This window comes from Podarcis erhardii, assembly GCF_964252035.2.
Source record: "Podarcis erhardii genome assembly, chromosome: 2".
NCBI classification, from domain to species: Eukaryota; Metazoa; Chordata; class Lepidosauria; order Squamata; family Lacertidae; genus Podarcis; species Podarcis erhardii.
The window spans coordinates 126,741,300-126,765,785 of record NC_138498.1 but is presented as its reverse complement, the minus strand read 5'-3'; the positions used below and the strand labels follow the sequence as shown (position 1 = coordinate 126,765,785).

The 24,486-nt window shown below is 44.2% G+C and overlaps 1 protein-coding gene across 3 annotated transcripts; it reads left to right on the top strand.

Annotated features, from left to right (window-relative positions):
* LOC309334743 (uncharacterized protein) lies at positions 1 to 24,486 on the top strand. Of its 3 annotated transcripts, none has more exons than XM_081849358.1 (5): positions 1 to 53; positions 4,134 to 4,259; positions 22,494 to 22,667; positions 22,860 to 23,033; positions 24,231 to 24,486. In XM_081849358.1, exons 3-5 carry the CDS (start codon positions 22,568 to 22,570, stop codon positions 24,479 to 24,481), a joined length of 525 nt encoding a protein of 174 aa, XP_081705484.1. In that variant the 5' UTR covers positions 1 to 53; positions 4,134 to 4,259; positions 22,494 to 22,567; the 3' UTR covers positions 24,482 to 24,486. The 3 variants fall into 3 exon arrangements, with proteins under 3 accessions (XP_081705484.1, XP_081705486.1, XP_081705485.1); XM_081849360.1 differs by lacking the exon at positions 1 to 53 and adding an exon at positions 2,630 to 2,652; XM_081849359.1 differs by lacking the exon at positions 1 to 53 and adding an exon at positions 2,992 to 3,159.

The window sequence follows — 24,486 nt, the reverse complement described above, 5'->3', positions numbered from 1 at the left end:
CATCCCTTCCTGCTTTCTTCTCTCTCCTTTGCAGAAGCCCCTCCTGGACTCCGGTGAGTTTCCTCTCTCTTCCCCTGAGGGTGCAATGGGGAGAAGGGGGTCCCAGGGGGGCAGGGAGGGGGCGTGGGGGTCCCTTTTCAAATCATGCACAGACCCCCCAAGTCGGGGAGCAGAGGGTCCTCCTTTGTCCTCTCTGCCAAGCCAGGGGGGGGGGAAGATCGCAGGAGATCTGCAGCTCTGTTCTTCCTTGGGATCCAGATGCTGCCTTCCTTTTCGGGGAGGGGGCTTGGGGTCAAGGAAATAAAGCCCCTTCAGAGGGAGGGAAAAGTCACCTTTGTGAACAGAGGCTGCAGCCAGAGGGGAACATTCCCACGTGGGGGGAGCTCAGGGAGAAGAAAAGCCCTTCTGCCTCTGCAGCAGCACAAGTGGACCACTTCCTGTGTCCCAGATGCAACAACAACAACTAATTTATTATTATTATTATTAATTATTTGTACCCCGCCCATCTGGCCGGGTTTCCCCAGCCACTCTGGGCGGCTTCCACAGAAACGAAAAAGACACTAATATGTCATACATTTAAAGCTTCCCTGAGCAGGGCTGCCTTTTTAAATTTCGTATGGGACAATGACAATAAAGATCATTGTATTGTATTGAGACTCATCTGGAAAGTGCCATTTCATGTTCCTTTCCCCACTTGCCAGGAGTCTGAGCTCCATTTGGGGTTCATAGAATCATAGAGTTGGAAGAGACCACAAGGGCCATCGAGTCCAACCCCCTGCCAAGCAGGAAACACCATCAGAGCACTCCTGACATACGGTTGTCAAGCCTCTGCTTAAAGACCTCCAAAGAAGGAGACTCCACCACACTCCTTGGCAGCAAATTCCACTGTCGAACAGCTCTTACTGTCAGGAAGTTCTTCCTAATGTTTAGGTGGAATCTTCTTTCTTGTAGTTTGGATCCATTGCTCCGTGTCCGCTTCTCTGGAGCAGCAGAAAACAACCTTTCTCCCTCCTCTATGTGACATCCTTTTATATATTTGAACATGGCTATCATATCACCCCTTAACCTCCTCTTCTCCAGGCTAAACATGCCCAGCTCCCTTAGCCGTTCCTCATAAGGCATCGTTTCCAGGCCTTTGACCATTTTGGTTGCCCTCCTCTGGACACGTTCCAGTTTGTCAGTGTCCTTGAACTGTGGTGCCCAGAACTGGACACAGTACTCCAGGTGAGGTCTGACCAGAGCAGAATACAGTGGCACTATTACTTCCCTTGATCTAGATGCTATACTCCTATTGATGCAGCCCAGAATTGCATTGGCTTTTTTAGCTGCCGCGTCACACTGCCGTTTAGCTGCTGTTCCTCCTTCCGCACCCCAAGGTTCCTCCAAGGCCTTGGGGAAGGAAACTGAGGCAGACTCTGCTTGCTCCCCAGGGCCCTTGGGGGGGCTGTGTCTTCCTCTGGCCATGGCACCCCCAGGAAGCCTTGGAAGAAAGGCAGGAGACCCTCAGCAGAGAACAGCCAAGTCCGGTTCTTCTCCGCAATGGCTTCCTCTTCTGCAAGCTCCCTCTCTTTCTTGTCTGGCCTGGACTGGGGGGACCCCACTTCAGCCAGTTACCTAGAGTCCCCCCACTGCCTCCAGAGACCCTTTTCCCCGTGGCCTGCGGGTGGAGCCCTTCTCCTAGTGCTGAATCTTGGGGTGACCAAGGATGCTCGTCTGGGGGTCAAAGTCCCCTGAGGGAACCCTCCACCTACTACTACTATTACTACTACTATTACTACTACTATTACTATTACTACTACTACTACTGTTATTCTTCTGCTCCTTGTGCCTCTGAGACAGAGAGGGCCTTTCCCTCCTGGCCCCTTGGCAGATCCCCCAAGGCCGCTTGCCTGGCGTCTCCCAATGGGGAGGCCTCCTCCGTGGGGCCAACATGGCGAGGAGAGAGGCTGCCCTGCGGAGGCCAAGCCATCATGGCAGGAAGGCGACTGAGGACCAAAGGTGCCGCCCGCCTTCAGCCGGGAGGAGAGACCCCGAGAGCCTGGGACCCCCCGAGGCCCACAGGGGAGCCATGGCGTCTCTGGGAGCGGCTGGGGCCTCCGGGAAAAACAAAATGGCGTTCCCGCCTATTTCGGAAAAGGGCGGGAAATGCCATCTCTCGGCCCTGCCGCCTCCATGGGCTCCTCCTGGGCCTCCCTGGCCATGGGGGGGGGGTGTGTGGAATCCAGCTGCCCCAAATAATGGGGGGAGAGGAAGAGGAAGGATGAAGGAGACTCTGGGAGGGGGAGCAGCCATGAGGGAAACTCAGGAGGAAAACTCCCTCAGGAAACCGGGCGAAGGAGAGGAGGAGGCCCAGGGGAATCTGAAAGGGGATTGGCCAGCTGCCCAATGGAGAGGCCTCTGATTGGTCCAGCCCTGCTCTGGGGCGGGAAATGGGTCTCCTGCCTCCCTGTGGTTCTGGGAGCCCAGGAGAAACTGGTTTTCTGGCAGGAAACGCAGGGAAAGGATGGCCGGGCTCCCTCTGGCTCTGAACTGGAGTCTGGTCCCCTCTCTCCACCATCCTGCTCTTCCCCTCTCTTTTTCATGCCCCCCCCGGGTCATGTGTGCGTTTCCTTCCTCGCCTGGGACTCTTCCTCCTCCCTCTCTCTTCCTGGGGTGAGAAGCAGAACAACCCGTCTTTTGGGGAGGGGAGGGGTCTCCCGGCTGGGAAGCCCGCCTCCCTGCCCCCCCCCCGAGCTGGAGGGTGTTTTGGGGGGGTGTCTGGAGGGAGCCATGGCTGAGCCCAAGGCACCTCCCGCCACTAGGCAGCCCTTCGCCCCTTCTCCCTCCCAGCCTTTCCTCGGGGTCCAGGAGCCTCCATGTTGGGGGAGAGCCAAGCTAACCCCCCCATGGACCCCCCCCCGTCTCCCTTAGGGTTAGTCTGGTGGGATGTGGGAAGGGGGGCAGCCCCTAGGGTGCAGGCGCAGAAGCAGGAAAACTGAAGGCAGGGAGAGGGAGGGGAGGACTCGGCTTGGCAAGGGTTAAAAGGAGCAGAGCGGGATTCCTAGAGAGGGCAGGAAGTGGAGGGGGAGGGGGCAAGGTCCTCCAGAGCAGAAGCCCCTCCCTCCCCCCTCCCTTCCTGCTTTCTCCTCTCTCTTTTGCAAAAGCCCCTCCTGGACTCAGGTGAGTCTCCTCTCTCCTCCCCCTGAGGGTGCAATGGGGAGAAGGGGGTCCCAGGGGGGCAGGGAGGGGGCGTGGGGGTCCCTGTTTGGATTTGATATCCCGCCTTTCACTCCCTTTAAGGAGTCTCAAAGCGGCTGACATTCTCCTTTCCCCTCCTCCCCCACAACAAACACTCTGTGAGGTGAGTGGGGCTGAGAGACTTCAAAGAAGTGTGACTGGCCCAAGGTCACCCAGCAGTTGCAGGTGGAGGAGCGGGGAAGCGAGCCCAGTTCACCAGATTACGAGTCCACCGCTCTTAACCACTACACCACACTGGCCCAGTTTTGCTGCTGCAGGAGAGGGTCCTCCTTTGTCCTCTCTGCTGAGCCAGGGAGGGGACCAGTTCGCAGGAAGTCTGCAGCTCTGTCCTTCCTATGGATCCAGATGCTGCCTTCCTTTTTGGGGAGGGGGCTTTGGGACAAGGAAATAAACCCCCTTCAGAGGGAGGGAAAAGTCACCTTTGTGAACAGAGGCTGCAGCCAGACGGGAACATTCCCACGTGGGGGGAGCACAGGGAGAAGAAAAGCCCGTCTGCATCTGCAGCCCCACTGCATCTCCAGACCACTTCCTGTGTCGCAGATGCAACAACACATGTCTCTCCCCCAGATCTCACTCCCAAAGACACACTCTTCCATTGTCTCCTAAGACAGACGGATGCCAACCAACCAACCAACCATTCCCTCCCCTCCCCCTCCTGGTGGCCCTTGAAGTTGGCTTGAGGGCAGGGGGAGGGTCCTCCCCACCAGATGAAGAGAGAGGAGGTCCTTCCATCTGGAAAATGGGAATGCTTGCAAAGATTTACTTGAAGATGAGTGGAATTCCCCCATTTACACAAAGATTAAAACCCATCATTTAAATACACAACAAAATTGTTTCAGAAAAGAACTGAGCAACGTGTAGAATAATATCATCTTTCTTCTCCCTTTTTCTCTTAGGGTCCAGTGTGCTTTGAAGACGTAGCTGTTCCTTTCACAGAGGAGGACTGGGCTTTGCTGGATCCTGACCAGAGAGCTCTGCAGAAGGAAGTCAAGGAGGAGAATCCTGGGATCGTGGCCTCTCTGGTAAGGCTCCCTGCTGGATCATAAGATCAGTTTTGAAATTCCATACAGATCTCCGAAGGACAAACCTCCTCTATTTTGAGGGAGCCCAATAGCGCCGCCTACAGCATCTGAGATGTTAACACACCCACAACTCTCCTGTATCTGCTGTTCTGTCTGGGAATATTCTTCCACCAGTCCTGCCTTTTCAAACTATGATGAGGCTGCTCTGAGCTGCCCAGGCCTTCTTCCATGTAGGCTTCAGCGATCTCAGGGACGTGGAGGTACATCCTGTCTAATTCTCTTATTCCCTTTCTGCATCTCTCTGTTTTTGGTTGAGCAAAGAAATGACTGAGCTTGGAGATGGAGCGGATTCCACGACTGAGCCAAATTAAATCCATCCCTGGAAAGAGCCAGGCTTTTTGAATCTCCGGGTCCCATAAATACGTTAGATAATACCAGCCAAAAAAGGCAGTAACTCCCTTCCCTTCTTCCTCTTTCACAAGCATTCATTTGCATTGTTCAGTCATTTCAGGCTCAGTTTCTTCCTCGGGCTAAGATTATGATTATTATTACTATTAATGATAATACTACTGCCATATAACAGTAGATTCTAGGTGGTGAATTGGAAAGGAAGAAGAATGAAGACAGTAAGAAAATCCTCACAATGGAGAAACCATATAAATATTCATTTTTTTAATAAGATATTTATTAAAGTTTTCAATTTTATACAAACAAAAAGAATGCAGAAAAAATAAAAAATAAAAATATTAAGAACACATAAATTTCACAACTTATTTTTCAATAACATATTTCCCTGACCTCATACCTCCCCTTCTTGTTTTCTAGTTCAAATTATTTGTTCAGCAAATCCTTATCTCATAGCATTTTAGCTAAATAACACTTTATTTTCTATCCAATATCTTGTAACTTAAACTTTTACTTATAAAAAACCATTTTTTCATAACCTTTTATACCATTACAGCTAGAAACCACTTAATTTCAATCCAACATCATTCAACATTCCTTAATATTGCAGTATTTCTGTAAATAGTCCTTAAATTTCTGCCAATCCCATGCAGTCAATCACCTTCATCTGCCATTCTTCCAGAGTGGGTAAATCTTGCGTCTTCCAATAATTTACAATGAGTATTCTTGCTGCTGTTGTAGCGTACATAAAGAAAGTTCTATCCTTTTTTAACACCAATTGGCCGACCATGCCCAAGAGAAAGGCCTCTGGTTTCTTCACAAAGGTATATTTAAATACCTTTTTCAATTCATTATAAATCATTTTATAATGAATTGAAAAAGGTATTTAAATATACCTTTGTGGAACTGGAGGAACGTGTAGCTACGCTCCAAAGAATTAGAGAGCTGGAACTCTTCTTGGAAGCAACAGAGCACACCGTCTCCACCAAGGAGGAGACAAGGGACTCCCCTGAGAAGGAGGCTAGTTCACCAACACAGGAGCCAGATATATGGAGAAACGTGACTCAAAGAAGTAGAAGGCCCAGGGTTCGCTCTGATTGTTTAGAAATACGCAATCGCTTTGAGGTCCTTTCCCCTAGCATGGACGACGAAGAGCAGACTCCATTTGAGGATCTCTCCCTCATTACAGTCGATCAGGTATATGAAGACGAGCAGCAAAGGCAGTCCTCAGGGAATGTCCAGGCGACCTTGGAACGGACAGCTCACAGAAGAACCCCGACCAAACCTAAGAGGAGGCGTGTAGTGGTGATAGGGGATTCCCTACTGAGGGGAACAGAAGCAGTGATCTGTGGGCCTGACAAGATGTCTCGGGAAGTGTGCTGTCTCCCCGGGGCTAAGATCCAAGATGTAACTGAACGACTGCAAGGAATCATAAAACCCACTGACAAATACCCCTTCCTCTTGGTTCATGTGGGAACCAATGACACTGCAAGCAATAGCCTCCAGAAGATCAAAAGAGATTACGAGGCTCTGGGCAGGAAATTGAAGCAATTAAATGCACACATTGTCATCTCATCTGTCCTCCCAGCTGAACGACGTGGCCCAGGGAGAGAGGGAAAAATAGTGGAAGTGAACAACTGGCTTCACAAATGGTGTAAACAGAAACGGTTTGGATTCTTAGATCACGGACTGCATTTTCTTGAAGATGGACTTCTGGCAAGCGATGGGCTGCACCTCACAACGGTTGGGAGGAATGTTTTTGCCAAAAATCTCAGAAACCTCATCAGGAGGGCTTTAAACTGACTAATGTGGGGGAGGGAGACAGTGCTCCTGAAGGTAGGAGTCTATCAATTGATGAAGATGATCATCCAAATGTCATAGACCAAATGGAGCAAAGAGCATGCAGACCTAGTGGTGGGAGGAAAAAATCCTTAAATAAGAGACACGGGGGAATGATTAATGGACTTCAATGTCTGTACACTAATGCGCAAAGCATGGGAAATAAACAAGATGAGCTTGAGCTCTTGGTACAGCAAACTAAATATGACATAATAGGAATCACTGAAACCTGGTGGGATAAATCCCACGATTGGAATGTAATAATGGAGGGATACAATCTATTTCAAAGAAACAGACCAGACAAGAAAGGAGGAGGAGTGGCGTTATATGTCAGGGATGTGTATACCTGTGAAGAGATCCAAGATTTAGAACTTCAAAGCCAAAGTCAGAGCATTTGGGTCAAAATTAATGGAGAGAAGAATAACAGGGACCTCATTGTGGGAGTTTACTATAGTTCCCAAGCCAAACGGAGGACATAGATGATGCCTTCCTGGAACAGATGGCCAAGCATGCAGAAGGAAGGGAGATAATAGTAATGGGGGACTTCAATTACCCGGATATTTGTTGGATGTCAAACTCAGCCAAGAGCATAAGGTCAAACAGATTCCTCACTGGCCTTGCAGACAACTTCATTGTCCAGAAAGTGGGAGAAGCAACAAGAGGAACAGCCATTTTAGATCTGGTCCTAACCAATGTTGAGGACCTGGTTAGTGGGGTAGAAGTGGAAGGATCATTAGGCGCGAGTGATCATGCTCTTCTGAAGTTTACTATACAGCGGAAAGGAGCAGCCAAGCATACTAGGACTCAATTTCTCGACTTTAAGAAAGCCGACTTCATAAAGCTTAGGGAAGTGCTGGGTGAGATCCCATGGACAGTAATACTAAAAGGAAAGGGAGTTCAAGATGGCTGGGAGTTTGTTAAGAGGGAGATAGTAAAAGCACAATTTCAGGCAATACCAATGAGACGGAAACATGGAAGGTGCCTAAAGAAGCCAGGGTGGCTATCTAAAGAACTTTTAACTGAGTTAAGATTAAAAAAGGATGTGTACAAAAAATGGAAAAGGGGGGAAACCACCAAAGACGAATTCAAACAAATAGCCAGCACGTGTAGACACAAAGTCAGGAAAGCTAAAGCACAGAATGAACTCAGGCTTGCTAGAGAGGTTAAAAGCAACAAAAAAGGCTTTTATGGGTTTGTTCGTAGCAAAAGGAAGAAGAAAGAAACAGTGGGGTCACTCAGAGGAGAAGATGGTGAAATGCAAACAGGGGACACAGAAAGGGCTGAACTCCTCAATGCCTTCTTTGCCTCAGTCTTCTCCGATAAAGGAAACAATGCCCGACCTGAAGAATTTGTTTTTTTTTTTAATGTATTTTTATTAGTTTTATAGAAAATAGAAATACAGAAAAAAAGAATAAAGAATAGAGATAGAATAGATAAGATAGACAATTTCCAAAATCTTTTTTCCATCACTTTTAAGCAACTTCCCCACATCATCCAAATCCTGCGTTCTCTGTAATGTTAATCATCAGCAATTTGTTAAGTTAATTCGTAATCATGGTTGTATTCTCATTTTTATCATGTGACCTCATTTTTTAAATACTGAAATCCATTTCTTGTATATCTTAACTTAAACACAATAAAATTATAACATTCTTATACCTTTACCTTCTTGTGTCTTAATTTCAACTTCATTATCTTACATTTACTGAAGCAGGGGTTTCCCAAAAGAAGCATTTTTTTTAACATTCATACAACTTATAATGTTTTTTCAAATAGTCCTTAAATTTTTCCCAGTCTTCCTCTGTTGTTTCTTCTCCCAAGTCTCGGATTCTGCCAGTCATTTTGGCTAATTCCATGTAGTCCAACAACTGCAGTTGCCATTCCTCCAGCGTGGGTAAATCTTGTGTCTTCCAATGCTTTGCAATCAAAATCCTGGCTGCTGTGGTAGCATACATAAAGAAAATTCTGTCTTTCTTGAGCAATCTCTGGTCCACCATGCCCAGAAGGAAGGCCTCCGGTTTCTTAGGTATGGTAAATCTAAGTACCTTTTTTAGTTCATTATGAATCATTTCCCAGAAAGCCTTCACTTTCGGGCAAGTCCACCAGAGATGAAAGAAGGTCCCTTCCGCCTCCCTACATTTCCAACATTTATTATCAGACAGATGGTATATTTTGGCAAGCTTGACTGGGGTCATGTACCACCGGTAGATCATTTTCATAATATTCTCCTTCAAGGCAACACATGCCGTGAATTTCAACCCGGTGTTCCATAACCTTTCCCAGTCTTCAAACATAATGTTGTGTCCTACATCCTGTGCCCATTTTATCATGGCGGATTTAACTGTCTCATCCTGTGTATTCCACTTAAGCAGCAAGTTATACATTCTCGATAGTAATTTACTTTTTGGCTCTAACAGTTCTGTTTCTAGTTTCGATTTTTCCACCTGGAATCCAACCTTTTTGTCCGCTTTAAAAACCTCCTGAATTTGAGCATAGTGCAACCAATCTCGCACCTTGTCCTTTAACTTTTCCAAACTCTGCAACCTCCAATTATCACCAATTTTTTCAATTATTTCCCAGTATTTAGGCCAATGAGCTTCCATGTTAAGTCTCTTACGGGCCTTGGCCTCCACCGGCGAGAGCCACCTTGGAGTCTTACTCTCCAATAAGTCTTTGTATTTTGTCCAGACCATTAAAATTGCTCTTCTGACAATATGGTTTTTAAACAATTTATGCACTTTAACCTTGTCATACCACAAATATGCATGCCATCCAAACGCATTGTCAAACCCTTCCAGATCCAGGACATCAGTGTTCTCTAGTAAAATCCAATCTTTCAACCAGCAGAAGGATGCGGATTCATAATATAACCTCAAGTCTGGCAGGGCAAATCCCCCTCTTTCTTTCACATCAGTTAGTATCTTAAACTTTATTCGGGGCTTTTTGCCCTGCCAAACAAACTTAGATAAATCCCTCTGCCACTTTCCAAAACATTCCACCCTGTCCACGATCTGTAGGGCCTGGAACAAAAATAACATTTTGGGCAAAACATTCATCTTTACAGCAGCTATTCGGCCTAACAAGGAAAGTTTCAATCTTGACCATGTTTCCAAATCTCTTTTAATCTCTGACCAACATCTCTCATAGTTGTCTTTGAACAAATTCAAATTTCTGGAGGTCAGATACACCCCTAGGTATTTAACTTTTTTAACCACATTTAATTCTGTTTCCTTGCTGAACTCATCTGTTTCTGTAGGTGTCAGATTCTTTGCTAACACTTTAGTTTTCTGCTTGTTTAACTTAAACCCCGCCACTCGACCAAAGTCCGAAATTAATTCTAACACTCTTTTGGTACTGGGGACTGGTTCCTGCAATGTCAATACCAAGTCATCTGCAAATGCTTTCAATTTGTACTGTTTCACTCCGACCTCGATTCCCTGAACCAACCGGTCCTTTCTGATCATATTTAGCAACACCTCCAGTACTGAAATAAACAATAGGGGGGATAGGGGGCACCCCTGGCGTGTCCCTTTTTCAATCTTAAACTCCTCTGTCACCACATTGTTTACTATCAATTTAGCTTTCTGTTCTGAGTAAATTGCTTCTATGCCGTTTTCAAATCCCCGCCCCACTCCCATCCCTTCCAAATTTTTCTTCATAAACATCCAAGAAATGTTGTCAAAGGCTTTCTCTGCGTCAATAAAAATTAAGACTGCTCTTGTGCTAAGATTTGTTTGTAGAAGTTCCAAAATGTCGATAATGTTTCTTGTATTGTCAAACAAATGCCTACCAGGGAGAAAGCCAGCTTGGTCTTTGTGAATCACTTCATTCAAAACTTTTTTTAGTCTGCTTGCCAAAATATCTGCAAAAATTTTGTAATCCACATTTAGGAGTGAGATGGGGCGGTAGTTCTTGAGTTGGGTCTTCTCAGTTTCTAGTTTAGGTATCAATGTGATGAAAGCTTCTTTCCACGTTTCTGGTGCCTTCCTCCCCTCCATAATCTGGTTACAAACCTCCATCAAAGGTTGTATCAAATAGTCCTTCAAAACCTTATAATATTTGGAGGTTAGTCCATCAGGCCCAGGAGATTTGCCTAATTGAAGATTCTGAATGGCACTTTCTATTTCTTGCTGTGTGATGTTACTATTCAGGTTTGATTTCATTTCTTGTGGTATTTTTTGTAATCCATTAGTTCTAAGGAATTGATCAACCTCAGATTCTTTTTGCGGCCCTTGCGAGTAAAGATTTTTGAAATATCTCTGGAAACACTTTCTAATTTCATCGGGTTTCTGAACCATTCTCCCATCAATCTCTAGATTTGTAATTGTATTAAGTTTTTGTCTCTTTTTCAACTGCCATGCAAGCAGTTTCCCACATTTGTTAGCAGATTCAAAGGATCTTTGCTTCATTTGCTTAATTTTCCATTCCACCTCCTGGTTTATCAATTTCGAATATTGTGCCTGGTAGAATTTCACTTCTCTCAACACCTCCTTTGACTTAGGCCTGGATCTTAGTTTCTTCTCTCCTTCTCTTATTTTCTCCAAAATTTTCTCCTTTTTTTCATTCCAGAGCTTTTTCTTGATCGTATTTTGTTGAATTAGAAACCCTCTCATAACTGCTTTACTTAGATAGATAGATTCTTTAGATAGATAGATTCTTTATTGTCATTACACAAGTGCAGCATTGCACAAGTGCAACGAAATTGGATGCCATCCCTTAAAAACAACAAAAGCAAAACAACAACAACAACCAAACAAACCACAATCCAGCCACACCCACACCCACACCCATCAAACTCCCAGGTCACTTGCGTCCCAGACTATTCTTTTTTCCATAGGTGTATTCAAATTAATCTCAAAATAGTCCTTTAAAGTTTTTTGGGCCTTCTTAACAATCTCCTGATCTCTTAGTAAAGTGTCATTCATTTTCCATCTAAAGGATCCGGTTGTGTTTAGTCTCAATTCCACTTTCATAGCGTTGTGGTCGGAGCAGGTTTTTGGGCAGATTTCCACTTTTCTTTTTTCTTTTTTCTTTTTTATAAATATTTATTAAGGTTTTTAAATATAAATGCACACATAATAAACAATCTTATTTCTGTCATAACAATTTCATCACTTCTTTGGACTCCCTCACGTCTCCCGCTCCCATTTACATCGTTAAAAGTTTTTCCACACAAATTATCAACTTATTTTCAATCTCATGTCCATTCATTCAAATATAATCTAGCACTTCTTCCAAAAAAAAAAAAAAATTATATTTTCTTTAGTCTCACTTATCATCAAATTTAAATCTAATTTAGTGGTGAGCAGTTTTTTATAATCCAGCATCCTTAAGATTCAACCAAATTACAATGTTTTTGTAAATACATTTTGAATTTCTCCCAGTCTTCCTCCATCTTCTCTTCTCCCAGATCACGGATTCTGCCGGTCATCTCGGCCAGTTGCATATAGTCCATCAGCTGCATCTGCCACTCTTCCAGTGTGGGTAGATCTTGAGTTTTCCAGTTTTTTGCGATAAGAATCCTTGCTGCCGTTGTTGCATACATGAAAAATGTTCGATCCTTCTTTAACACCTTCTGGCCGACAATACCCAGGAGGAAGGCCTCTGGTTTCTTTGTGAAGGTATACTTAAATACCTTTTTCAGTTCATTATATATCATTTCCCAGAAGACCTTCACCTTAGGGCATGTCCACCAGAGGTGAAAGAATGTTCCTTCATTTTCTTTACATTTCCAACATTTATTATCAGACAAATGGTATATTTTAGCAAGTTTAACTGGGGTCTTTTCTAGTCTTTGGTGCCAGTCCCCTAGTTATCCAGATTTGGTCGATTCGTGTCCATGTCAGATGAGCTTCAGAAAAGAAAGTTCCTTCTTTCTCCAGGGGGTTCTTTACCCTCCATATATCAATTAAATCCATATTGTCAGTCATTTCAAAGAAGGTTTTTGGCAGTCTGCCGTCTTTCGAAATGTTGGTTCCTTGCGACTTATCCATATTTACAGACACGACCCCATTCATATCGCCAAGCATGATGACATTGTTATAGTCTAAATAGTCCAGCATTGTCTCGTGCAACTTCCTAAAGAATTCTGATTTTCCCTCATTTGGGGCATATATGCCTAAAATCAAAAATTTTTCACCTTGCATCTGAATTTCAATCGCCAAAATTCGGCCTTGTTCATCTTTGAATAAAAATTTCGGTGATAGGCTCTTCCCTCTGTCCCATGAGAAATACAAGTCCAGAGTGTAAACAATTAAACCACAAGGAAGTCACAATAAAATACAGTTCCCAGGCTTCAATATCTCCTCAGTCCTCTAGGGGGAATACTTCTCAGGTTTCAAGGAAGGAAAAATCTCATCTCCGCCATTAAGTTCCTCTGTTCCCTGAGTCAAATCCCATAGGCAAAAACGAAAAAGTTCCTCAAGCTCACTATTCCAAACAGTAAAGCACAAGGTAGCAAGAGGGGTCCCAGCAACAATGTTTAAATGCTAGTGTCTCAATTTGTGTAACAACTGTATCAAATCTGCAGTTTGACAGTTCTCTTTGTATCTGACAGTCCGACTACTGGGTTGCTCTTATTCAATCACGCAGCTCCAAACTCGGAAGAAAGTTCCAAAAATAAAGTCCATAGCTTTTACAAGAGAATTTCCTCTTAACTTTCAAAATGATAAATCAATCAATGCTCCTCTATTCAACTTTTTAAAGTCTCTTTTAAATACTTCAGCTCACTTCCAGGCTGTCGCTTTAATCTGGTTAGCAAGATCGGGAGACGGACTTCCTGTTACTCGCCTCCCGTTTTCAGCCAAATTTCACCGAATTAGTTCAATTTTTAAACCCCATTACTCACGGGTATACTTCAGTCAAATTTCCAATGTTTTTCAGGAAGAAAGGTCGGCGCTCATCGGCAGCAGCAACGCGGCTTTGCATCCACGAAAAGAGCGATGAACTCACAGCGCCGCTCCCCCTTTCACGTTCCGGAGCCTCTTACGAGGTCCCTTCTTAGTTTCTGGGGGGGTTCTTGGCGCCCGCCGAGTCCCACGGCCAAAGGCTCGCTCTGCCTGCGGTTTTTCTTGCTGGGTCTCCGCTTTGCCGCAGCGGACGACCCTTTTTCGCGGAGCCCCTCTTCACAGAGTAAAGAGGACCGCCATTACCGTTTCACGCCGCCTCCGGAAGTCCCGACCTGAAGAATTTGGAGCAAATGATTCAGCAGAGGAAAAACAGCCCAGAATAACTAAGGAGATAGTACAAGAATACTTGGCTAGTTTAGATGTATTCAAGTCTCCAGGGCGAGATGAACTGCATCCAAGAGTATTAAAAGAACTGGCAGATGCGATCTCAGAACCACTGGCAGTCATCTTTGAGAATTCCTGGAGAACAGGCGAAGTCCTGGCAGTCTGGAGGAGGGCAAATGTTGTTCCTATTTACAAAAAGGGGAAAAGAGAGGACCCAAATAATTACTGCCCAGTCAGTCTGACATCAATACCAGGGAAGATTCAGGAGCAGATCATTAAGCAAACAGTCCGTGAGCACCTAGAAAGGAATGCTGTGATCACCAATAGTCAGCATGGATTTCTGAAAAATAAGTCGTGTCAGACTAACCTGATCTCGTTTTTTGACAGAATTACAAGCCTGGTAGATGAAGGGAACACAGTGGATGTAGCCTACCTTGATTTCAGCAAGGCATTTGACAAGGTGCCCCATGATATTCTTGTAAAGAAGCTGGTAAAATGCGGTCTTGACTATGCTGCCACTCAGTGGATTTGTAACTGGCTGTCTGACCGAACCCAAAGGGTGCTCATCAATGGTTCCTCTTCATCCTGGAGAAGAGTGACTAGTGGGGTGCCACAGGGTTCTGTCTTGGGCCCGGTCTCATTCAACATCTTTATCAACGACTTGGATGATGGACTCAAGGGCATCCTGATCAAATTTGCAGATGACACCAAACTGGGAGGGGTGGCTAACACCCCAGAGGACAGGCTCACACTTCAAAACGACCGTGACAGATTAGAGATCTGGGCCAAAACAAACAAGATGAATTTTAACAGGGAGAAATGTAAAGTATTGCACTTGGGCAAAAAAAATGAGAGGCACAAATACAAGATGGGTGACACCTGCTTGAGAGCAGTACATGTGAAAAGGATTTAGGAGTCTTGGTTGACCACAAACTTGACATGAGCCAACAGTGTGACACGCAGCTAAAAAAGCCAATGCAATTCTGGGCTGCACCAATAGGAGTATAGCATCTAGATCAAGGGAAGTAATAGTGCCACTGTATTCTGCTCTGGTCAGACCTCACCTGGAGTACTGTGTCCAGTTCTGGGCACCACAGTTCAAGAAGGACACTGGCAAACTGGAACGTGTCCAGAGGAGGGCAACCAAAATGGTCAAAGGCCTGGAAACGATGCCTTGTGAGGAACGGCTAAGGGAGCTGGGCATGTTTAGCCTGGAGAAGAGGAGGTTAAGGGGTGATATGATAGCCATGTTCAAATATATAAAAGGATGTCACATAGAGGAGGGAGAAAGGCTGTTTTCTGCTGCTCCAGAGAAGCGGACATGGAGCAATGGATCCAAACTACAAGAAAAAAGATTCCACCTAAACATTAGGAAGAACTTTCTGACAGTAAGAGCTGTTCAACAGTGGAATTTGCTGCCAAGGAGTGTGGTGGAGTCTCCTTCTTTGGAGGTCTTTAAGCAGAGGCTTGACAACCATATGTCAGGAGTGCTCTGATGGTGTTTCCTGCTTGGCAGGGGGTTGGACTCGATGGCCCTTGTGGTCTCTTCCAACTCTATGATTCTATGATTTCCCAGAAAGCCTTAATCCTAGGGCACGTCCACCAAAGGTGAAAAAATGTACCTTCATTTTCTTTACATTTCCAACATTTATTATTGGGCAAATGGTAAATTTTTGCAAGCTTGACTGGGTTCATGTACCACCTGTATATCATTTTCATAATATTTTCTCTTAAGGCATTACATGCCGTAAATTTCATCCCAGTGGTCCACAACTGTTCCCAGTCAGCAAACATAATGTTATGTCCAACGTCTTGTGCCCATTTAATCATAGCAGATTTAACCGTCTCATCCTGAGTGTTCCATTTCAACAGCAAGTTATACATTTTTGACAAAATCTTAGTTTTGGGTTCTAACAATTCTGTTTCTAATTTAGATTTTTCCACGTGGAAGCCAATTTTCTTGTCGAAACCCTATAAATATTCAGAGTGTGGAGAGAACTTTAGTCAGAGCTCCCAGTCCACTTCCCATCAAGGAAAGCTCTTCATTCAGAAGGAGAGCCTCACTTCACATGAAAGAACTAACGGGGGGAAGAAATTAGTGCTTGAAATGTTGGGAAATCTTCCTCCGCAGCTCCACCCACAATTCCCATGAGATACTTCATACAGAAGAGTGTTTGGAAAAAGCTTCATGCAGGTCAGAAACCAGATCAGTGCTTGGAATGTAGAAAGAGCTTCATTCAGGTGGTGAATCTAATTTTCCATGAAATATTTCCTGCAAGGGACTGTTTAGAATGTGGAAAAAGCTTCACCTAGGAAACCAGTCTCAATTTCCATTAAATAAAACACAGCAGGGATAATCATAGAATTTTAGAAAATGGTATAAGGCATATGATATAACTGGTATTAGGAAACTTCATGAGGAATTAAGGGGAGAGATAGCGTTGACCCGGAGTAGTACCAAAATTTGTGGTCTCTCCCCGAGTGCCAGGGACCCTCCTCCAAAGAGAGCTTTTTTTTGACAGAATTATTTCTTTTTTCCTAATCTTTGGCAATTAATTGGCAATTAATATTCTCGCTGCCACTGTGGCGTAAATAAATAGTTCCTTATTTTCTTTTGGTATATCTACATCCAATACTCCCAGTAAAAAGTTTTCTGTTTTGGGGGGCAAAATGTTGTTCAAATGTTTTCTTTAGTTCTTCATACACCGTATCCCAGAAGCCCTTGATTTTATCACATAGCCACCACATATGCAGAAGTGTCCCCTCTACTTAGTTACACCTCCAACATAATTTTGATTTTCTTTTATACATTTTACATATCTTGGTTGCTGTTAAATACCATCTATAAAACGTTTTATCAAATTTTCTTTTATTGCCTCACAAGCCATAAAATTTCAACTCTCCTTCCATAATTTTTCCCATGATGTTAATTGAATAGGTTTCCCTAAATCCATAGCCAATTTGATCATTACCGCCTTTACCTGTTCATCCATATCCTTCCACTCCACTAAGATTCCATACATTTTAGAAATTATGTTTATTTTGTTTTGTAATAATTCTTTATCCAATACTGAAATTGCAAAACCCTTTTTCTTGTCAACTTTGAAGACCTCATTTATTTGGTGATACTGGATCCACCCTGTTAGGTGGTGCTTTATTTCCTGCCTCAGTTTGGTCAGACTCATGCTGGTAGCTTCGAGAACACTGTCCCACCATCTCGTCCTCTGTTGTCCCCTTCTCCTTGTGCCCTCCATCTTTCCCAACATCAGGGTCTTTTCCAGGGAGTCGAGTCTTCTCATGAGGTGGCCAAAGTCTTGGAGCCTCAGCTTCACGATCTGTCCTTCCAGTGAGCACTCAGGGCTGATTTCTCTAATAATGGAGAGGTTGGATCTTCTTGCAGTCTGTGGGACACTCAAGAGTCTCCTCCAGCACCAGAATTCAAAAGCATCAATTCTTTGGCGAAAGAATCTAATGGGAAAACCATGGCTTTAACTATACGGACCTTTGTTGGCAAAGTGATGTCTCTGCTTTTTAAGATGCTGTCTAGGTTTGTCATTGCTTTTCTCCCAAGAAGCAGGCGTCTTTTAATTTCGTGGCTGCTGTCATCATCTGCAGTGATCATGGAGCCCAAGAAAGTAAAATCTCTCACTGCCTCCATTTCTTCCCCTTCTATTTGCCAGGAGGTGATGGGACCAGTGGCCATGATCTTCATTTTTTTGATGATGAGCTTTAGACCATATTTTACGCTCCCCTCTTTCACCCTTAGTAAGAGGTTCTTGGGGACGCGGGTGGCACTGGGACGCGGGTGGTGCTGTGGGTTAAACCACAGGGCCTAGGACTTGCTGATCAAAAGGTCGGCAGTTCGAATCCCCGCGACGGGGTGAGCTCCCGTTGCTCGGTCCCAGCTCCTGCCAACCTAGCAGTTTGAAAGCACGTCAAAGTGCAAGTAGATAAATAGGTACCGCTCCAGCAGGAAGGTAAACAGCGTTTCCGTGCGCTGCTCTGGTTTGCCAGAAGCGGCTTAGTCATGCTGGCCACATGACCCGGAAGCTGTACGCCGGCTCCCTCGGCCAGTAAAGCGAAATGAGCGCCGCAACCCCAGAGTCGGTCACGACTGGACCTAATGCTCAGGGGTCCCTTTACCTTTAAGAGGTTCTCTAATTCCTCCTCACTTTCTGCCATCAAGGTTGTGATACCTCTTCCGGCAACCTTAATTCTGGCTAGGGATTCATCCAGCCCACCTTTTGGCATGATGAATTCTGCATATAAGTTAAATAAGCAGGGAGACAATATACAGCCTTGTCATACTCCTTTCCCATTTTTGAACCAATCAGTTGTTCCATAACCAGTTCTAACTGTAGCTTCTTGTCCCACATAGAGATTTCTCAGGAGACAGATGAGGTGATCAGGCACTCCCATTTCTTTAAGAACTTGCCATAGTTTGCTGTGGTCGACACAGTCAAAGGCTTTTGCATAGTCAATGAAGCAGAAGTAGATGTCTTTTTGGAACTCTCTAGCTTTCTCCATAATCCAGCGCATGTTTGCAATTTGGTCTCTGGTTCCTCTGCCTCTTCGAAATCCAGCTTGCACTTCTGGGAGTTCTCGGTCCACATACTGCTTGAGCCTTCCTTGTAGAATTTTAAGCATAACCTTGCTAGCGTGTGAAATGAGTGCAATTGTGCGGTAGTTGGAGCATTCTTTGGCACTGCCCTTCTTTGGGATTGGGATGTAGACTGATCTTCTCCAATCTTCTGGCCACTGCTGAGTTTTCCAAATTTGCTGGCATATTGAGTGTAACATCTTAACAGCATCATCTTTTAAAATGTTAAATAGTTCAGCTGGAATATCATCACTTCCCCTGGCCTTGTTATTAGCAGTGCTTTCTAAGGCCCATTTGACTTCACTCTCCAGGATGTCTGGCTCAAGGTCAGCAACCACACTACCTGGGGTATACGAGGCATCCATTTCTTTCTAGTATAGTTCCTCTGTGTATTCTTGCCACCTCTTCTTGATGTCTTCTGCTTCTGTTAGGTCCTTACCACTTTGGTCCTTTATGATGGTAATCTTTGTACGAAATGTTCCTTTCATGTCTCCAATTTTCTTGAACGGATCTCTGGTTTTTCCCATTCTGTTGTTTTCCTCTATTTATTTGCATTGCTCATTTCAGAAGGCCCTCTTGTCTCTCCTTGCTATTCTTTGGAAATCTGTATTCTATTTCTTGTAGGTCTGCCTTGGATTCGTATCGAGATCATTCTATCATTTTTGAGATTGCATCCCAGTACAGCTTTCGCCGCTCTTTTGTTGACTATGAGGGCCACTCCATTTCTTTTACGGGATTCTTGCCCACGGTAGTAGATATGGTGGTCATCCAAACTGAATTTGCCCATCCCTGTCCATTTTAGTTCACTGATGCCCAGGAAATACAGGAAAAAGAAATACAAACAATAAAAAGATTACAATACAAAATAAAAAATAAAAAAGGAAAACATTTTACAAACAGAAACATTTAAAAAGAAAAAGAAAAAAACCCCTATTTTCATATCCTTATCTTTCATTTGCTTATTTCCTTGACTTCCTCGCACCTCCCTTTTCGTGTCCTAGTTCAATTAGTTGTTTCAGCAAGTCCTTTCCCTCTTTCTCGAAATTAATTCCATAATTCATCTTAACACAATTTAACTTTAAATTTTACCCCTTTACCTATAGTCAATCTATTCTTACTTAATTCTTAATAACATTTCAACTAAAACCAATTAAATTCAATCCAACATCATTCTAACATTCATTAACTTTGCAATATTTCTGTAAATAGTATTTAAATTTCTTCCAATCTTCTTCCACCAACTCTTCTCCCTGGTCTCGGATTCTGCCAGTCATCTCCGCCAATTCCATATAGTCCATCACCTTCATCTGCCATTCTTCCAGGGTGGGTAGGTCTTGTGTCTTCCAATACTTTGCAATAAGTATTCTCGCTGCTGTTGTAGCATACATAAAGAAAGTTCTATCCTTCTTTAGCACCAATTGGCCGACCATGCCCAGGAGAAAGGCCTCTGGTTTCTTCAGAAAGGTATATTTAAATACCTTTTTCATTTCATTATATATCATCTCCCAGAAAGCCTTAATCCTTGGGCACGTCCACCAAAGGTGAAAGAATGTACCTTCAGTTTCTTTACATTTCAAACACTTATTATCGGGCAAATGATAGATTTTTGCAAGCTTGACTGGTGTCATGTACCACCTGTATATCATTTTCATAATATTCTCTCTTAAGGCATTACATGCCGTAAACTTCATACATGTGGTCCATAACTTTTCCCAGTCAGCCATCATAATATTATGTCCAACATCTTGTGCCCATTTAATCATGGCAGATTTCACCATTTCATCCTGAGTATTCCATTTCAACAGCAAGTTAAACATTCTTGACAAATTCTTAGTATTGGGATCTAACAATTCTGTTTCCAATTTTGATTCAAAAAAATAACATCAGCTCTGAATCTACTTGTCCTTGTCCTCCGCTCTTCCCTAGTAGCATGTTGGACGCCTTCCGACCTGAGGGGCTCATCTTCCAGCGTCATAACTTTTATATGCCTGTTGCCTTCATCCATGGAGTTTTCTTGGCAGGGCTACTGGAGTGGCTTGCTGGTTCCTCCTCCAGGTGGATCACGTTTGATCAAAACTCTCCACTATGACCTGTTAATCTTGTGCGCCCTGCACAGCTTAGCTCATAGCGTCTCTGAGTTATTCAAGCCCCTTCGTCACAACAAGGCAGTGAAAGTGGCCCAATTCAATTCCATATTTTTCTTTTCCCCAGTTATTGCTCCTTGAGGTGAAATCCACCAGGGGGTTTTAGGTTCTAACACCACTTTATGTTTTTGCCATACTCTATATATCAATTTTCTTATTATATGATTCAAAATTGATTTCTTTCCATGTTTTAATATAATTGTCTTTAAATAGATTGGTGTTTTCATTTGTCAGCCAGATTCCCAAATACTTAGTTTTATTTACTGTTTCCAATCCTGATATTTTCTTTAGTTCTTCTTTTTCCTGTGTTGACATATTTTCTGCTAGCATACTAGTCTTATTTTTATTTAATTTAAATCCTGCCACTTCCAAATTCAAGGATTTTCCTTATTATTTTTGGTATGCTTTACTCCATATTTTCAGTAGTTTGAATTAAATTGTCTGCAAAGGCCTTCATCTTGTGCGACTTCTTCCCCATTGTTAGACCTTTTATGCCTTGGTCACTCCTTGTTGTCATTGCTAAGAATTCTAGTACCGTAATAAAAAGTGGAGGCGAAAGGGGGCAGCCTTGCCTGGTCCCCTTACTTATTTTACTTCTCTTATTTCACTATTTAGTATCAATTTGGCTCTCTGATTTCAATATATTGCCTCAACACCCCTAATAATATTTTCTCCAAGTCCTGCTTTTTCTGTATTTTTTTTTCATGAATGTAATGGTTCTAGGGGTTGCTCGTGCGTAAGCCGGTGCTTATCTCCCCGGCGGGTGCAAACACCTGGCTGGGTTGCCTAAGTGAACCTTTTCTGTCCGGACAGCCACTTACCCGTGGCTGACTCAATCGCTGGCGGAATCCGTCAGTGGGCGTTTCTTAAACTTCTTCCAGCAAAGAAGCTCTTTGACGCCTAATCTCCTCCTACTCTCTCTGCGCAGAAGCCTTCTGCGCAAGGAGGGCGTGGGCAACGGAGGACCCTTACTCTCCCCGCTGGTCCCAGGCAAGGAGCCATGGGACCGCCTCGCCGCTTCCCCCATCTGCCCCCGTTCTCCACTGGTGCTACGCTGATTCTCTTCCCCAGAAGATGGGCTGCTTCTCCCGATCCCTGGACGCTCTCTGGGATCCCTCTGGCTTTTGCTCTCTCCCTCCAGCACTGATGGCAGTTCCCTGACAATGAAGCTCCAAGAGATGTTGTCGAAGACCTTCTCCATGTCTATCAGCATCAAAATGGCTTTTTTATCTGATCTTGCTTCTAAATATTCTAAAATATCAATTATGTTTCTCATTTTATCGTGCTTGTGTCTGCCTGGTAAGAAGCCAGCCTGATCTCTGTGTATTATTTCATTCAATACTTTTTTTTAACCTGTTGGCTAGGATGTTGGCAAATATTTTATAATCATGATTGAACAATGATATAGGTCTATAATTTTTGATTAGTGTTGGATCTGCTCCTTGTTTGGCTATCAGTGTGATAAATGCTTCTTCCCATGATTTTGGTATTCTTCCTTTCTTTTAAAATTCCCTTCAGTACTGTTTCATTGGTTCTGATAATATATCTTCTAACTTCTTATAAAATGCTGCCGATAATCCATCCGTACCTGGGGACTTTCCTATCTTTGCTTTTGAGATTTCTGCACCTCCATCATCGCTGTTGGTAAATTTAGTTGTTCTATTTTCCAATCTGCTATTGTCAGGAGTCTATTTTGTGCTATGAATCATTCCATTTCCTCTTGGTCTTCTTCTTCATTGTGAAATTTCCTATAGTCATTTAATTTTTCTTTGCATATTTCTTTAGGATCTTCAATTATTTTTCATTTTTCTATTATTCTCTCCTTTTGTTTTGTCTTTAATTGCCACGCAAGTAGCCTACCTGATTTATTGGAACCACTGGAGAGGTATAGAAATGGGGCTTCTGTTGGGAAGGGGCTGCCCCATTTGTGCTTCTCCAGGGACAGGAGAATATCTAGGGCAGGAGAATCCCTGCAGGGCCTCTGAGGCTCCCTTTCCTTCTTCCTCTCTCCCAGGACCCTGCAGCTCATTTTGGCTCCTTGACTCCTCAGGAAAGATAAAAGGGACGGATTCTGCAAACCTAGTGAGGATGGAAGGGGTCAGATGGACGGTTGACCTGGTCAGGTTGTCTCCTGCGTCCCTCCACTCAACCTCTGAGTGTTCCCTCCCAGGGACCTCCGAGAGATCTGGTGAGTCCCAGGGGAGGGGAGATGGGAACATGGAGGGATGGAGGGTGAAGAGGGAAAGTTCTCTGGCCAGAAATGAGATAAAGCAGGGATTTTGCTGTGGGTGGGGCCCCCAACATATTGGGAGGCTTCCTCTCCAGCCAGAAAATCCCTGCAGGGCCTCTGAGGCTCCCTTTGCTTCTTCCTCTCTCCCAGGACCCTCTAGCTTGTTTTGGCTCCTCAACTCCTCAGGAAGGATGAAAGAGACGGATCCTGCAAACCTAGCAAGGATGGAAGGGGGAAGATGGACAGTTGACCTGGTCAGGTTGTCTCCTGCATCCCTCCTCTCAACCTCTGAGCGTTCCCTCCCAGGGACCTCCGAGAGATCTGGTGAGTCCTAGGGGAGGGGAGATGGGGACCTGGATGGATGGAGCCGGAGAGGAATTGGGGCTTGCTCAGTTAGGGGGTGGGGGGAGGCAGGCAGGCAGATGGAGCACCTTTTCGGGCTCCCCCACCTGTCTGCCTGCTCCTTTGTCATCTGCAGGCAATTTGAGCCAGGAATAGGTCACAGCTCCCCAGTCACCACAGCTCTAAATGTCTAAAACCAGTTCTGTGATCTGGATGCCCTGCCAATGTCAGACAACTCACTGATCCTGCTTTGCAGTCTGAATGCAGATGGGGCCTCTGTGTGTTGTCTTTTTCTTTTTGGAATAACTTCTTATTTGCTTTTAAAAACAAGGAACATAGGACTAATAAATGATACAGATATGTAGACTAAGTCTTCGCGTGCCATTTGCATATCAGAAATAGCAGAATAAATTTGCAGGAATGGCTATATATCTATATATATCTGGGTTCATGAATTGGTTTGAACTGAGTTATAGTCACTTTTCCTCTTCTGTTGCTAACAAAACAATACAGTCTCCTCATGGACATGGGAGGGGGGTTCAAAGTGAATAAAGTGCTTTATGTATAAATTTAAATTTAGACTAACCAGATTGAGGCAGCAGCTGATGGGGAGTGTTCAGGTGAAGGTGTTGCTGTTTGTTTCACAGACGAGACGTGGCCGTTCCATACATACCTGTATGTGATGAACTTCAACTCTTTGGCTGGAGACCAACAGCGTCTGGGATTCTAACATCCCCCACCGTGAACCCAGAATGGAGGGCTATCAACTGTTTCCTCTCTGAATGTTCTCCGTCTAGTCATGCCTTTTAAATCAATGACCAGGCTTCTCTGAACCACCCAGGCCTTCTTAAATGCCGGCTTTAGAGTTTTTAGGGAAGTTGATGTAAATTCTGTCAGGCGTGTTGTTTTTGCTTCTGTTTGCATTTGATTGACCAAAGAGATGACTGACCTTGGAGATGGAGTGGATTCCAGGTTTGAGCCAGAACAAAATCCATTCCAGATAAAAGCCAAGCAATATGTCAGTAAATACCGGCCAACAAAGGCAGTGAAAACTATAGAGAGGCCCCACATCTAACTATTTTTAGTTCTTCCTCTATCACAAGCATTCATTAACTTGGTTCAATGATCTGGAGCTCCATTTCTTCCTGAGGCTCTAATTCGCTTCTCTCTTCATTGCAGATGGAGATGAACTGGAAGGGAAGAACAAGGGGGAGCACAACAGAATCCACATAGCGGAGAAGTCATATAAACATTCAGAGTGTGGAGAGAACATCCGTCAGAGCTCCCATTCCACCTCCCATCAAAGAAAGAGCTTTGTTCAGAGGGATAGCCTCACTGCACACAAAAGAGGACAGAGCAGGGAGAAATTGTATCAGTGCAGAGAATGTGGAAAGAGTTTTAATCAAAGCGCACATTTCACTTCCCATTAAAGAAC

Bases quoted from the DNA above. Each gene is read 5' to 3' on its own strand.
- LOC309334743 (XM_081849358.1), top strand. From the start codon at position 22,568: ATGGAAGGGGTCAGATGGACGGTTGACCTGGTCAGGTTGTCTCCTGCG. The intron at 22,668-22,859 runs GTGAGTCCCAGG...CCTCTCTCCCAG, and splicing joins AGGGACCTCCGAGAGATCTG to GACCCTCTAGCTTGTTTTGG. The intron at 23,034-24,230 runs GTGAGTCCTAGG...TCTTCATTGCAG, and splicing joins AGGGACCTCCGAGAGATCTG to ATGGAGATGAACTGGAAGGG.